The following is a 13,236-nucleotide window of genomic DNA, read 5'->3' as shown; positions in this document are numbered from 1 at the left end:
ACAGGACGGCCTGGCGCTGCCCCAGCAGCTGCGGGGGGCTCTGGACGCCCCCAAATCCTCTGGACCCCACCCCAGATCAGCTCGAGGAGCGCCGGGGCCGTGCCGGGACAAGCCGGGGCAGCGGCGGCTGCGGGGCGTGTCCCCCCCGGATTGGGGAACCCGAAAGTGAAACCTCTGTTCCCTCCCCCGCACACATCCGGAACATCTGGCGGCGGCACCGGGGGGGTCACTGCCCCACCAGCCACGGAGCCGCTCCGCACACAGGTACGGACCGACCGGGACCCCCCCGGGACACCGGAGCCGCTGAGCCCCGGCCCTGCCCGGGACCTCCCTGAGCCCCGGCTGGGCTCATCCCCTGCCCAGGACTCCCCCGGCCCGGTGCCCCCGGCCCCGGATCAGCCCCAACAGCGACCCCGACCCCGCCGCGAACGGGCGCTCCCGGCCCCTGCAGGGCCCCCCGGCCGTGTTCCACTGCCCGGGGCTGCCGCCGGCCCCGGAAGAGCCCCGGTGAGGAACTCAGCCGGTGGCCCAGTCCCGGTACAGCCCTGGCCGGTGTTCCGGGCCCGGCTCAGCCCCTGAGCGGTTCCCCCGGTCCCGGTTCAGCCCCTGACCTTTGACCCGGGCTCGGTTCGGCCCCTGACCGGAGCCCCGCCCCGGTCCGCCCCGGACAGGTGTTCCCGGTCTCCGTAACTCCCCCCCCCCCCCCGCGGCCGGCCCTCCTGACCGCAGCCGGTGCCCCGCTCCTCGGCAGCCCCATGGCCGGTTTGCCGGTCCCGGTAGAGCCCCCCCGGGACGTCGCCCGCCTCCCCCGCCCCCAGCCGTTGGCCCCGGTACCGCGGCGCACCTGCCCGGCCAGCACGGGCTCGGCCAGGATCTCGAGGCCGTACTTGAGCTCGCTGAGCTCCTGCAGGTTGAGCGCGGCCCGGGCCCCGCGGAGGGGCCACCCCGGGCCGAGCAGCGCCAGCAGAGCCAGCGCCGCCACCGGCCCCGGGCCCCGCCGCGCCGCCATCTTCCCCCGCCGCCGCCGCTTCCGCTTCCGCCCGCACCTCCCCGCCACCGCCAAGACCTCGCTGCTCCAGATTGCGATTGGTCCGAATGCCTGCCTGTCAAAGACAAGCGCGGTTCTGATTGGTCAGCAGGCAGGGATGACGCCACCGGTTGTGAGGCCGCGGGGGCGAGGTGGTTGCGAGGCCGCGGCCCGCGGCGATTGGCTCGAGCCAGCGCGAGCGGCAGCCAATGGCGAGGCGGGGCGCGGCCGGCCGCGATGACGTAACGCCTGACGGTTCCCCATTGGCCGAGCGGGATGCAGGCGATCCCCGCACGCTGATTGGCCGAGGGCGCCGAGCATCCCGGGGGGATCACGTGATTACCGGAGCCGGGAGGGGGCTCCGCGGTGAGGGGCGTGCAGGGACCCCGAGCGAGCGGAGCCGCCCCCAGCCCCCCCCCCGGCCCTGGAGCCCCTCTGCTGCCCCGGGCTCCTCCTGACCGCGCCCAAACCACTCCGAGCGCCCCCGGACCCCTCGGCCCCCCAGGACCCCTCGGCCCCGCCGAGCCCCTCAGCGCCCCAGGACCCCTCAGCGCCCCAGGACCCCTCCGCGCTCCTTCACCCCCCTGCCAGCCCCCCGAGTCTCCCCAGCTCCCTCCAGCTCCGAACCACCCCCCCCCGGTCCCGGCAGAGCTCGGGCCGGGCCCCCCCGCGCCCCCGGTCAATGGGGCCGTTGTGCGCCCCGCGCGTGGGCACAAAGCGCGGCCTGTGGCCGCCGCACCGGGGGGGCTGATTCCTGCCCGACCCCCCCGCCCGCCCCTCCCCGCGTTCCGCACCCCCCACCCCCCCGCCAGCCGCCTCTCCCCCCGCAGCCTCGCCCCGCCCCTCCCGGGGCTGCGGCGGTGCCGTTCCACACCGGGGCCGCCGGGGGCGCCCTCGCCGCCCGCTCCGGTGCCGGTGCCGCTTGCGGCCGCGGAGCGCCGGGATCCGCCAGCGGAGCCAGGTAGGGCCGGGGCCGCTCCTGTCGCGACGCGTCGCGATGAGGGATAGCACCTGCCACTGCCCCGAGGCTGCGACATCGCCAGACACCCCCGACCCCCCCATCCCGCGGCACCCCCCGCATCCCGCCGGGCCCCCCCGGCATCCCCCGCATCCCCGGTCCCCGCTGCTCCCCCGCCTCCCGAACAGTCCCAGCCCCCCTCGCTCCGCATCCCCCGCCCCTCTCAGCCCCCCGAGCCCCCCCGACACCCCCACGTCCCTCCCTGCCCCCCCCCCGGGCCCCCCAGCACCCCCGGCCCCTCTCGACGGGCCGCCTGCCCCGGGCCCTGCTTTTGCCCGGGCCCTCGGGGAGACCCCCGGGGGGGGCGGGGGCGGCCCCGGCTGCGGCCACGTCCCGGGGGGGCTGGGGGAGCCGGGGGGGATCCCGGGCTGCGGGGCCCCCCCGCCCTGACACTGTCCCCGTGTCCCCAGGCCGGTGCTACGGGGGCAGAGCCATGAGGGTGGGCTGAGCCCCCCGGACCTGCGCCCACCCCCAGGTGAGGGCACGGGGGGCACTGGGAGCACTGGGGGCACTGGGAGCACTGGGAGGGATGGAGGGGTCCGAGCACAGCAGAACTGGGATGGACTGGGAGCACTGGGAGATGGGAGTGCTGGGGGCAGAGCAGGGACTGAGGGATGGTGCACGGCACTGGCAGCACTGGTTTGTACTGGGAGTTACTGGGAGGAGCAGGGTTGTACTGGGGGGACACTGTGGGCCCTGGTTTGTACTGGTGGGAGTTACTGGGAGGTGCTGTGGGCACTGGTTTGGGCTGGTAGGAGTTACTGGGAGGTGCCAGGGATGCTGGTTTGTACTGGTGAGTTACTGGGAGGTGCAGGGACACTGGTTTGTACTGATGGGAGTTACTGGGAGGTGCAGGGACACTGGTTTGTACTGGGGAGTTACTGGGAGGTGCAAGGACACTGGTTTGTACTGGTGAGTTACTGGGAGGTGCTGTGGGCACTGGTTTGTACTGGTGAGTTACTGGGAGGTGCTGTGGGCACTGGTTTGTACTGGTGAGTTACTGGGAGGTGCTGTGGGCACTGGTTTGTACTGGTGAGTTACTGGGAGGTGCAGGGACACTAGTTTGTACTGGGTGTCCCTGGGAGCAGTTGGGTTGTACTGGGGGACACTGTGGGCACTGGTTTGTACTGGGAATCACTGGGAGGTGCTGGGGTCACTGCTTTGTACTGGGAGTCCCGGGGGGATTCTGCGGGCACTGGTTTGTACTGGGAGGATCTGGGTTGTACTGGGGGGCACCTAGGGGCACTGGGTTGTACTGGGGAGCGCTGGGGGTCACTTGGGGCTACTGGGAGGAGCTGGGTGGGCCCGGGGGGCCCTGAGGACACTGGGAGGGGCTGGGTTGTACTGGGGGCACTGGTGACACTGCTATCACTGGGAGGGGCTGGGTTGTACTGGGGGCACTGGGAGAGGCTGGGTTGTACTGGGGGGGCACTGGTGACACTGCTGTCACTGTGAGGGGCTGGGTTGTACTGGGGGCACTGGGAGAGGCTGGGTTGTACTGGGGGGGCACTGGGAGGGTTGGCTCGCCCTGGGGGCGCTGGGGGGCTCTGGTGACACTTGGAGGGTTGGCTCGTCCTGGGGGCGCTGGGGGGCTCTGGTGACGCTGAGAGGGGCTGGGTTGTACTGGGGGCACTGGGAGGGGCTGGGTTGTACTGGGGGGGCACTGGGAGGGGCTGGGTTCTACTGAGGGCTGGGAGGGCTGGGTACTGGGGGGCATGGAGGCTGGGTGTCTGGGGGGCACTGGAGGGCGGGTCACTGAGGACTGGGGGCTGGGTTGTACTGGGGGGGCACGGAGGGCGGGTTACGGGGGACCGGAAGGCTGGGTTGTACTGGGGGGGCACTGAGAAGGGCGGGGTTGCCCCGGGGGCACCGGGGGGGCACTGGTGACACTGGGGGCACTGGGAGGGGTTGGGTCGTACTGGCTGTCACTGGGAGGGGCTGGGTTGTACTGGGGGGGCACTGGGAGGGTTGGCTCGCCCTTGGGGCTCTGGGGGCTCTGGTGTCACTGGGAGGGGCTGGGTTGTACTGGGGGGCACTGGGAGGATCTGGCTCGCCCCGAGGGCACTGGGGGGCTCTGGTGACACTGGGAGGGGCTGGGTGGCCCCGGGGGCCCTGCGGTGACGCTGTCCCCCCCCAGGCAGGATGCGGGGGGCGCAGCGGGCGCTGTGCCTGCTGCTGGTGGCCTCGGCCTCGCTGGCCGCGCTCTACCTGCACCTCTGGGCACCCAAGGGCCCCCCCAGCGTGGACCTGCGCCGCCCCCCCCCCGAGCTGCTGCCGCCCCCCCTGCCCCCCCCCGCCCGCGCCTACCCCCACGTGCCCTTCCGCCTCAAGGAGGAGGTCATGGAGTAAGGAGGGGGCACCCAAGGGTGGGGGCACCCAGGGCTGGGGGTACCCATGGTTTGGGGCCTGGGAACCCCGGGGCTTGGGCACGGCGGGTGGGGCACCCTAAGATGGGGGTACCCGGGGCTGAGGGCACCCCAGGACGGGGCTGGGGCTGCCGTGGGTGGAGGCACCCAAAAATGGGGGCACCCAAAAATGGGGGCACCCCGGGGTCGGCTGTTGGGGGCACCGGGCAAGGGCGATGGGCGGTGGCAGAGTGGTGACAAAGGCCATGCCAGGGTGGGTCAGGGCTCTGGGGATGGCGGCAGGGGGGCTGGAAGGTGGCAGCAGGTGCCAGGGGGTGCCACGCGGGGACAGGCAGTGACAGTAGGTGTCGGGACGGTGACACGCGGGGACAGGAGGTGCCAGGGCGGTACCACGCGGGGACGGGAGATGCCAGGGCGGTGCCGCTTCCCGCGCCCGCCGCTGCTGTCGGTGACAGCGGCCCTGTCGCGACAGACTGCTGCCCAGGAACGGCTGCTCGTGCGAGGCGGAGGCGGAGGCGGGGCTGGCGCTGCCGCTGCACCGGCGCCTCTTCGGGCCCGGCCCGGCGGGACTGGACTTCGCCAGCGCCTTCGCCCCCGGGGAGCGGCCGCGGCAGCTGCGGCTGCGGGAGCGCGAGTACCGCAACTACCGGAACCGGTGAGCGCGGGCGGCGGGAGCGACCCCCGGGGCACCGCGGGACCCGGCGCCCAGCACGGGGGGGAGGCTGGGACCCCCTGGCTGGGTGTGGGACCCCCCGGGGACCCCCGGCTGAAGGTCCGGTGCCCCCCCCGCAGGGTGCAGACCCCCGCCGACCGGCTGCTGATCGTCCCGGCCAACTCCCCGCTGGAGTATCCGGCGCAGGGGGTGGAGGTGCGGCCGCTGCAGACGGTGCTGGTGCCCGGTGAGGGGGCGCGGGGGGAGCGCGGGGACGGGCACGGGGCGGGGGGGCACCGGGTCAAGGGAGGGGCACGGAGGGGGCGAGGGGGAGGGCAGAGAACGGGGGAAAGGGGGGGGGGGGGTGGGAGTTCCTCCCAGTGTCCCCCGTGTCCCCCGGTGCAACCAGAGCAACCCAGCCCCTCCCAGCCCCTCCCAGCTCCTCCCAGGGCAACCCAGCCCCTCCCAGAGCAACCCAACCCCTCCCCGCTCCTCCCGGCTCCTCACAGCCCCTCCCAGTGCCCCTTGGTGCCCCTTGGTGCCCCCAGTAGAACAGCACAGGGTTGGGGGGCACGGGGAGAGGCGTCCCTGGGCAGGGGGGACCCCCGGGTTGCTCTGAGGGGGGGGCAGGGGCAGGGGGTCCCTGCGGGGGTCTCCGGGCCTCACCCCCGTGTCGCGGCCCCCCCAGGGCTCAGCCTGCAGGCGCCGGCCAGGAACAGGTACCAGGTGAGGGCGAGGGCGGGGCACGGGGAGGGGCTGGGGAGGGGGCGTGACTCGACTTGAAGGGGCGGGGCATGCTGGACATGGGCGGGGGTCTGTCCGCTCAGTGGGCGGGGCTGTGGGGGTTGGCGGGGCCGGGGCGGGCTGGGCGCGCACCCTCCCCCGCCGTGTGCCCCCCCCCTCCCGGTTTGGGGGTCCCTGCCGTGCCCCCCCCGGCCCCCCCGTGACGTGCCGCCCCCAGGTGAACCTGACGGCCTCGCTGGGAACGCTGGCGGTGGCGGCCGAGGTGGAGGGCGTGGCGCTGCAGGGGGAGGGGCAGCCGCACCTGTCCTTGGCCGCCGCCCACCTGGACCACCTGAACCGGCAGCTGCAGTTCGTCACCTACACCAACACCCAGTTCCACCCCGACACCGCCGACATCGGTGCGTACGGGGGGGCTCATCCCGGGAACCCCGGACCCCCAGAGCCCTGGGACCCCCGGCAGCCCCGGGCGCTCCCGGCTCCTCCCGACCCCCGGGACGCGGCTGACCCGTGGGAACTCCAGCACCCCTGGGACCCCCAGCGACCCCCGGGCCCCCCGAGCCCCCCTGGTTGCCCTGGATGCCCAGTTCCCCTTGGGACCCCGGGGTCCCCAGTGCCCGCAGGGACACTCGGGGTACCCTCGATGCCCACAGGGAAATTCGTGGGACCCCCAGTGCCCACAGAGACACCCCCGGATACCCAGTGCCCACAGGGACACTCGGGGCATCCCCAATGCCCACAGGGACACTCGGGGTACCCTCGATGCCCACAGGGACATTCGTGGGACCCCCAGTGCCCACAGGGACACTCGGGGCACCCCCAATGCCCACAGGGACACTCGGGGGATCCCTGCGACATTCACGGTACCCCCCATGCCCCCGTCGTTCCCGGTGTCCCCCGGTGACCCCCGCCCCCGGCAATCCCCGCCTCTCCCCGGTGCCCCTCGCCCCCAGCCCCCCCTCGCCCTGCAGTGCAGTTCTCCACCGACGGCCACTCCGCCGCCTTCGCCATCCGCATCCGGCACCCGCCCACGCCCCGCCTGTACGGCCCGGGCAGCGCCGGCGACAGCGACGAGGACAGCGACAGCGACAGCAACAGCGGCGGGGACAGGGGTGAGCACCGGGCTGCAGCCCCACAGCGGCCTGCCCTGCCCTGCCCTGCCCCAGCGCTCCCAGTGCTCGCGGGGCTCCCTCCCAGTGCCCCCAGTGCCTGTGCCGCCTGTGCCCTCAGCGCTCCCAGTGCTCCCAGTTCAGACTTCTTGCACTCCCAGTTCAACTCTCAGCACTCCCAATGCTCCCAGTACTTCCAACGCTCCCAGTTCAGCTCCCAGCACTCCCAGCCCCCCCAGTTCAGGCTCCCAGTTTAGGTTCCCAGCACTCCCAGTACTTCCAACACTCCCAGTTCAGCTCCCAGCACTCCAGTTTGCGCTCCCAGCCCCCCCAGTCCCCCCAGTTCCGCTCCCAGCCCCCACAATAAAACCCCCACAGTTCAGGCTCCCAGCACTCCCAGTTTGCACTCCCAGTGCTCCCAGTTCAGCTCCCAGTCCCCCCAGCCCCCCAGGTCAGGCTCCCAGCACTCCCAGCACTCCCAGTTAGCACTCCCAGCCCCCCCAGTTCAGCCCCCCCCCCTCCCCAGGGTACAACATCTCGGCGCTGGTGACCGTGGCCACCAAGACGTTCCTGCGCTATGACAAACTGCGCGGGCTCATCGCCAGCATCCGCCGCTTCTACCCCTCAGTCACCATCGTGGTGGCCGACGACAGCCAGCGCCCCGAGCCCCTGGCAGGGCCACACCTGGAGCACTACCTCATGCCCTTCGGCAAGGTGGGCACCACGGGCACGGCGGGGGACACGGCAGGGGACAGGGGAGAGGGCGGACAGGGGACAGAGGAGGGACAGGGACACCCGCAGGGGACAGGGGAGGGGCAGGGACACAGACAGGGGGACACAGGAGGGTGGCAGGGCTGTGGGGACCCCAGAGAGGGGACATGGAGGTCTGGCAGGGATCCCCACAGGGGACACGGGAGGGGGCAGGGACCACGACAGGGGACACGGGAGGGTGGCAGGGCTGTGGGGGACATGGGAGGATGGCAAGGACCCCCACAGGGGACAGGGGATAGTGGCGAGGTCCCCAGACAGGGGACAGGGGAGGGTGGCAGGGCCCCCAGACAGGGGACACGGGCGGGTGGCAGGGCTGTGGGGACCCCAGACAGGGCACATGGGATGGTGTCCAGGGTCCCCAGACAGGGGACAGGGAGACTGGCAGAGCCACGGGGCTGCAGGACACGGGAGGGGCTGGCAGGAGCTGAGGTCCCCAAAAAGGAGGGGACACGGAGGCCTGGGATGGCAGAGAGGGGGACACCGGGTCCTGATGGGGCTGTGGCTCCCTGGGCGTGGCAGGGGGGGCTGGCAGGGTGGAGACCCCCAGGAGGGGCAGGTTTGGCAGGGCAGGGGTCCCTGGGCATGGGGACAGTGGGGAAAGGGGACATGAGAACCCTGTCAAAGCAGTGACACCCCGGGGGGGGGGGGACACATGAGGGGCTGACAAGGTGACAGAACCCAGGGGGCTCGGGGGGGTTGGCAGGGCTTGAGGGGGGGCACGGGGGGACCCCGGGGATGGGACACGGGGGGATTCTGGGGAAGGGGACACGGGGGTCTCTCAGAGCTGTGGTCCCTAGGGAAGGGGACACGGCGGGGATCCTGGGGATGGGGACATGAGGCCTGGAAGAGCTGGTAGTCCCTGGGGTTGGGGACATGGGGTGGTCTGTCAGAGCTGGCACGGGTCCCTGGGGTTGGGGACACGGGGGTCTGTCAGGGCTGTGCTCCCCGGGATGGGCACACGGGGGTCTGTCAGGGCTCGGGGGGCACCGTGGGCACCCGCGGGTGCGGGGCCGTGCCCGAGGCTCCGCGCTGCCCCCGCAGGGCTGGTTCGCCGGGAGGAACCTGGCGGTGTCGCAGGTGACCACCAAGTACGTGCTGTGGGTGGACGATGACTTCATCTTCACTGCCCGCACGCGGCTGGAGAAGCTGGTGGATGTGCTGGAGAGAACCAGCCTGGACCTGGTGCGGGCACGGCGGGCACCGGGGGGCACCGGGGGTGGGGGGCACCGGGGAGCCTGCTCTGGGCACGGGGGATGCAGGGGGCACGGGGCGTGGTGGGGCGGGGGGGGCTGCAGAGACACGAGGGCTGCAGGGGGCACGGGGGGGGCACGGGGGGCACGGGGGACCCGGGGTACCACAGGCAGGTCCTTGTGGTCTGGGGGGGGGGGGTCCTGTGCCCAACTGGGGGGTCCCAATGCCCGGGTGGTGGGTCCCGGTGCCCGGGTGGGGGCACAGGGGGTGCCGGTGCCCAGGTGCTGGCACAGCCCCAGCATACCCATCCCTTCCCCCCGGTGGGCAATGCCAGGCGGTCCCGGGGGTCTCTGGGGATTTCGGGGGGTGCTGTGGGTCCCGGGGGTCCTGGGCACTCCTGGATGCTCCCGGGGGACCTCGGGCGGTCCCGGGCGGTCCCTGGGGGTCCTTGGGGCTCCCGGGCGTTCCCGGTGGTCCTGGGGGTCCTTGGGGCTCGCGGGGGTCCCTGGAGCTCCCGGGTGGTCCCGGGCGCTCCCGGTGGTCCCGGTGCCCCCTCCCCATGGCGGCGCGGTGCCCGCAGGTGGGCGGCGCGGTGCGGGAGATCACCGGCTACACCACCACGTACCGGCAGCGGCTGAGCGTGCGCGGGGGCGGCGCGGGGGGGGACTGCCTGCGGACCCGGCCCGGCTTCCACCACCGCCTCGCCGGCTTCCCCGCCTGCGTGGTCACCGACGGCGTGGTCAACTTCTTCCTGGCCCGCACCGACAAGGTGCGCCAGGTGGGCTTCGACCCCCGCCTGCGCCGCGTGGCGCACCTCGGTGAGGGCCGGGGGGCTCGGCAGGGGACGGGAGGGGGGGCTGGGGGAGTCCGGGGGGGCTGGGGGGTCTGGGGGTCAGTCTAAGGGGGTCCCAGAGGGGTCCTGGGGGTGCCTGAGGGGTCTGGGGGTCAGTCTGAGGGGTCCCAGAGGGGTCCTGGGGGTGCCTGAGGGGTCTGGGGGTCAGTCTAAGGGGGTCCCAGAGGGGTCCTGGGGGTGCCCGGGGAGTTTGGGGGATCTGGGGGCTCAGTCTAAGGTTGGTCCTGGGGGTGTCCGGGGCGTCTGGGGGGGTCAGTCTAAGGGGGTCCCAGAGGGGTCCTGAGGGTGCCCGGGGGGTTTGGGGGGTCAGTTTAAGGGGTCCCAGAGGAGGGTCCTGGGGTCTCGGTCTAAGGAGGTGCTTGAGAGGTCTGGGGGGGATTCTGGGGGTTCAGTCCAAGTGGTCCCAGAGGAGTCCTGGGGGTGCCTGAGGGGTCCCGGGGGATCTGGAGGGTCTGGGGCTCAGTCTAAGGAGGTCCCGAGGGGTCTGGGGGTTCAGTTTAAGGGGTCCCAGGGGAGGGTCCTGGGGGTTCCCAGGGTCTTGAGGGGTCTGGGAGATGAGGGGATCCCGGGGGTGAGGGGGGGACAAGAGTCTGGGGGTTACCAGGTCACCCTGGGGGTTTTGAGGGGTCAGGGGCAGGACTGGGGTGGTCCCAGGGGTCCTGAGTGGGATGGGGAGTCCTGGGAGGCTCTGGGAGGGTCCCAGGAGGGGGCAGGGGAGACCCTCGGAGAGGGGCTGGGGAGCCTCACGGGATGGGGGGCCTGGGGGCCTGGCTGAGGGTCCCGAGGAGGGGGAGCAGGGGGGGGCTGGGGTGTTCTGGGGTCCCAAAAAGGGGGTGGGGGCTGGGGGGAGCTGCAGGGAGCCCCAAGAGGGCACAGGGAGCACCTGGGAGTGTCTGGGGGTCCCCAGGAACGGGAGGTGGGGGGTCCTGGGGGCAGAGGGGGGGGCTGGGGGGCTGGGAGTGTCCAGGGGGGTCAGGGGGGGCTGGGAGGTTCTTGGAGTCCTGATGGAGGCCTGGGGGTCGTCAGGAGGGGAGTCCTGGGGGGGCTGGAATTCCTCGGGAGAGAATTTGGGGGCCAAACCGGGGGGAGCCCTGGGCAGCAGCCGGGGGGGAGGGGGTGCCGGGGTACCCCCAATTTCGGGGGGTCAGAGATAAGAAGGGACACTGGGGTCCCCAAATGGGATCAGAGATAAGGAGGGGTGCTGGGGTCAGAGATAAGGGGGGTGCTGGGGTCACCCCAAATTCAGGGGGTCAGAGATAAGGGAGTGCTGGGGTCAGAGATAAGGGGGGTGCTGGGGTCACCCCAAATTCAGGGGGTCAGAGATAAGGGGGTGCTGGGGTCCCCAAATGGGATCAGAGATAAGGAGGGGTGCTGGGGTCAGAGATAATTCAGGGGGTGAGAGATAAGGGGGGATCCCGGGATACCCCCAATTTCGGGGAGTCAGAGATAAGAAGGGACACTGGGGTCCCCAAATGGGATCAGAGATAAGGGGGTGCTGGGGTCCCCCACAATGGGATCGGGGGGGGTCACAGATAAGAGGGGTGCTGGAGTCCCCCATAATTCAAGGGGTCAGAGATAAGGGGGGATCCCGGGGTAGCCCCCAATTCAGGGAGTCAGAGATAACGGGGACACTGGGGTCCCCCCAAATGGGGTCAGAGATGAGGCGGTGCTGGGGTCACCCCAAATTCAGGGGGTCAGATATAAGGGGGACGCTGGGGTCCCCCCAGTTTGGGGGATCAGAGATAAGGGGGGACACTGGGATCCCCCCCCCCCCCAACCCGTGGCCCCCCGAGATCAGAGTCAGGCTGAGGCACCGCAGGGCACCTCTGAGCCCATTTTGGGGGTACCCCCTGTGCCCCCCCAGAGTTCTTCATCGACGGCCTGGGGGTGCTGCACGTGGGCTCGTGCGAGGACGTGGTGGTGGACCACGCGTCCAAGCTGGCGCTGCCCTGGCGGCGCTCGGAGGGCGAGCGGCAGTACAACCGCTACCGCTACCCGGCCGCCCGCGACGACAGCGTGCGCCTCAAGCAGCGCCTCTTCTTCTTCAAGAACCGCTTCAAGTGCATGGCCGGCGACTAGCGGGGCCACCGGGCGGGGACACCGCCCCCGGGCGGGGACACCGCCCCCGGGGCACCCCACGGGCTGCGGGCGGTGGCCACCCGCGAGGTGACACCGGGCTGCCGCCCCCAGGGTTGTCACCGGTCAAGGGACGCGCCAAGGACATCGCGGACAGGGCCGCTGACCCCGCCGGCTCCTGGCACCGCTGGCCAGCCCTGGGTGTCGCGGGGCCGCTGGCGCGGCTGTGGTGCCACCGCCGGGGGGCTGGCACGGAGGTGGCACCGGGCCACCACCCCCAGGGGGGTCACTGGCAGCCGGACACGCCAAGGACATCGCGGACAGGGCTGCTGACCTGGGGCGCCCCCCCCCCCCCCCCGGCCACCAGCGTGGGCCACATCAAGGGTCACTGCTGCCGGCCACCCCGCGGTGTCCCCAGGGCCACCCCCAGGGCCACCGACCCCCACGGGCCACCCCTGCAGCGTCCCCAGAGCCACAACCGTGGGCCGCCGGCCACAACCCCAGTGCCACCGACCCCCACGGCCACCATTCCAGGGCCACCAGCCCTGGGGCACCCCTGGAGTGGCTCTGCCCCCTTTGGGCCACCCCACGGGCCACCACCACCACCCCCGGCTGCCCACAGGGCGCTGGTGTGACACAGGGGTGGCAGCTCCAGGGCCACTGCCACTACGGGCCACCTCAAGTGTCACCCCCCGTGGGCCCCCACCTGTGGGACACCCCCAGGACCTCCCCCGCCCCGTGACCACCCCCAGGGTCACCCCCAGGGCCACCATTGACGGCCACCCCCAAGGCCACTGCCATGGCCACACCCAGTGCCACCACGCCGGGTCCCCGTCGCCCCCCGCCCCCCCGCGGTGTTTTTAGCTCTTTTGTACTTTGGGGGGGGGTGGTGGCGGGGTCGCACCGGGTCCCCTCCCCCCTCCCCCATTGTCCCCACTCCGTTTTCTACCGCCCGGCCCCTCCCCCCGCTGCCGCCAGGATTTTTGTGCCAAGTCTCGGCCCCTCCCCCCCCCGGGACCCCCGGGGTGGGTGGGGGAGGGGCTGGGGGAGGGGCTGCCCCCCCCCGCCCTTTTCTACCCAATGGATGGTGAGATTTTAACCAGCCCGAAATCGGCCTCGTGCTTCCAAAAACAGGGGGAGGGGCTTGGGGTGGCAGGGGCTACCGGGGGTAGGAGGGGCTACCGGGGTGGGAGGGGCTACCGGGGGTAGGAGGGGCTACCGGGGTGGGAGGGGCTTAGGTGGGAGGGGCTGTGGAGTGGGCGGGACTATCAAGGTGGGCGGTGCTTTGATGTGGGAGGGGCTTTCAGTTCTCCGGGGGATGGTGGGGTGTGGTCAGTGGGTGTGGTCGCTGGGGGTGGTCAGTGGGCGTGGTCAGCGGTTGTAGTTCCTCCTGGGCGTGGCCTTTGGTGAGGGGGGGATTTTCAACAGGAAT

At 72.2% G+C, this 13,236-nt stretch overlaps 2 protein-coding genes across 2 annotated transcripts in view; both read left to right on the top strand.

Moving 5' to 3' along the window:
• Positions 1–511, top strand: part of METTL1 (methyltransferase 1, tRNA methylguanosine) — a 4,864-nt gene extending 4,353 nt beyond the window's left edge. Inside the window, exons 6-7 of the mRNA XM_050984801.1 lie at positions 5–165; positions 364–511. Coding sequence (XP_050840758.1) covers positions 5–165; positions 364–511 — 309 coding nt within the window. The remainder of the gene's footprint in view (positions 1–4; positions 166–363) is intronic.
• Positions 14–12,823, top strand: B4GALNT1 (beta-1,4-N-acetyl-galactosaminyltransferase 1). The gene is made up of 12 exons (XM_050984214.1): positions 14–264; positions 2,456–2,520; positions 4,183–4,390; positions 4,884–5,066; positions 5,204–5,310; positions 5,752–5,789; positions 6,025–6,205; positions 6,776–6,916; positions 7,440–7,627; positions 8,726–8,866; positions 9,456–9,693; positions 11,593–12,823. Exons 3-12 carry the CDS (start codon positions 4,188–4,190, stop codon positions 11,805–11,807), a joined length of 1,635 nt encoding a protein of 544 aa, XP_050840171.1. The 5' UTR covers positions 14–264; positions 2,456–2,520; positions 4,183–4,187; the 3' UTR covers positions 11,808–12,823.
• Positions 12,824–13,236: the final 413 nt, after the last annotated feature.

This window comes from Serinus canaria, chromosome 25, assembly GCF_022539315.1.
Source record: "Serinus canaria isolate serCan28SL12 chromosome 25, serCan2020, whole genome shotgun sequence".
NCBI lineage: Eukaryota > Metazoa > Chordata > Aves > Passeriformes > Fringillidae > Serinus > Serinus canaria.
This window is presented reverse-complemented; position numbering and strand designations above follow the sequence as displayed.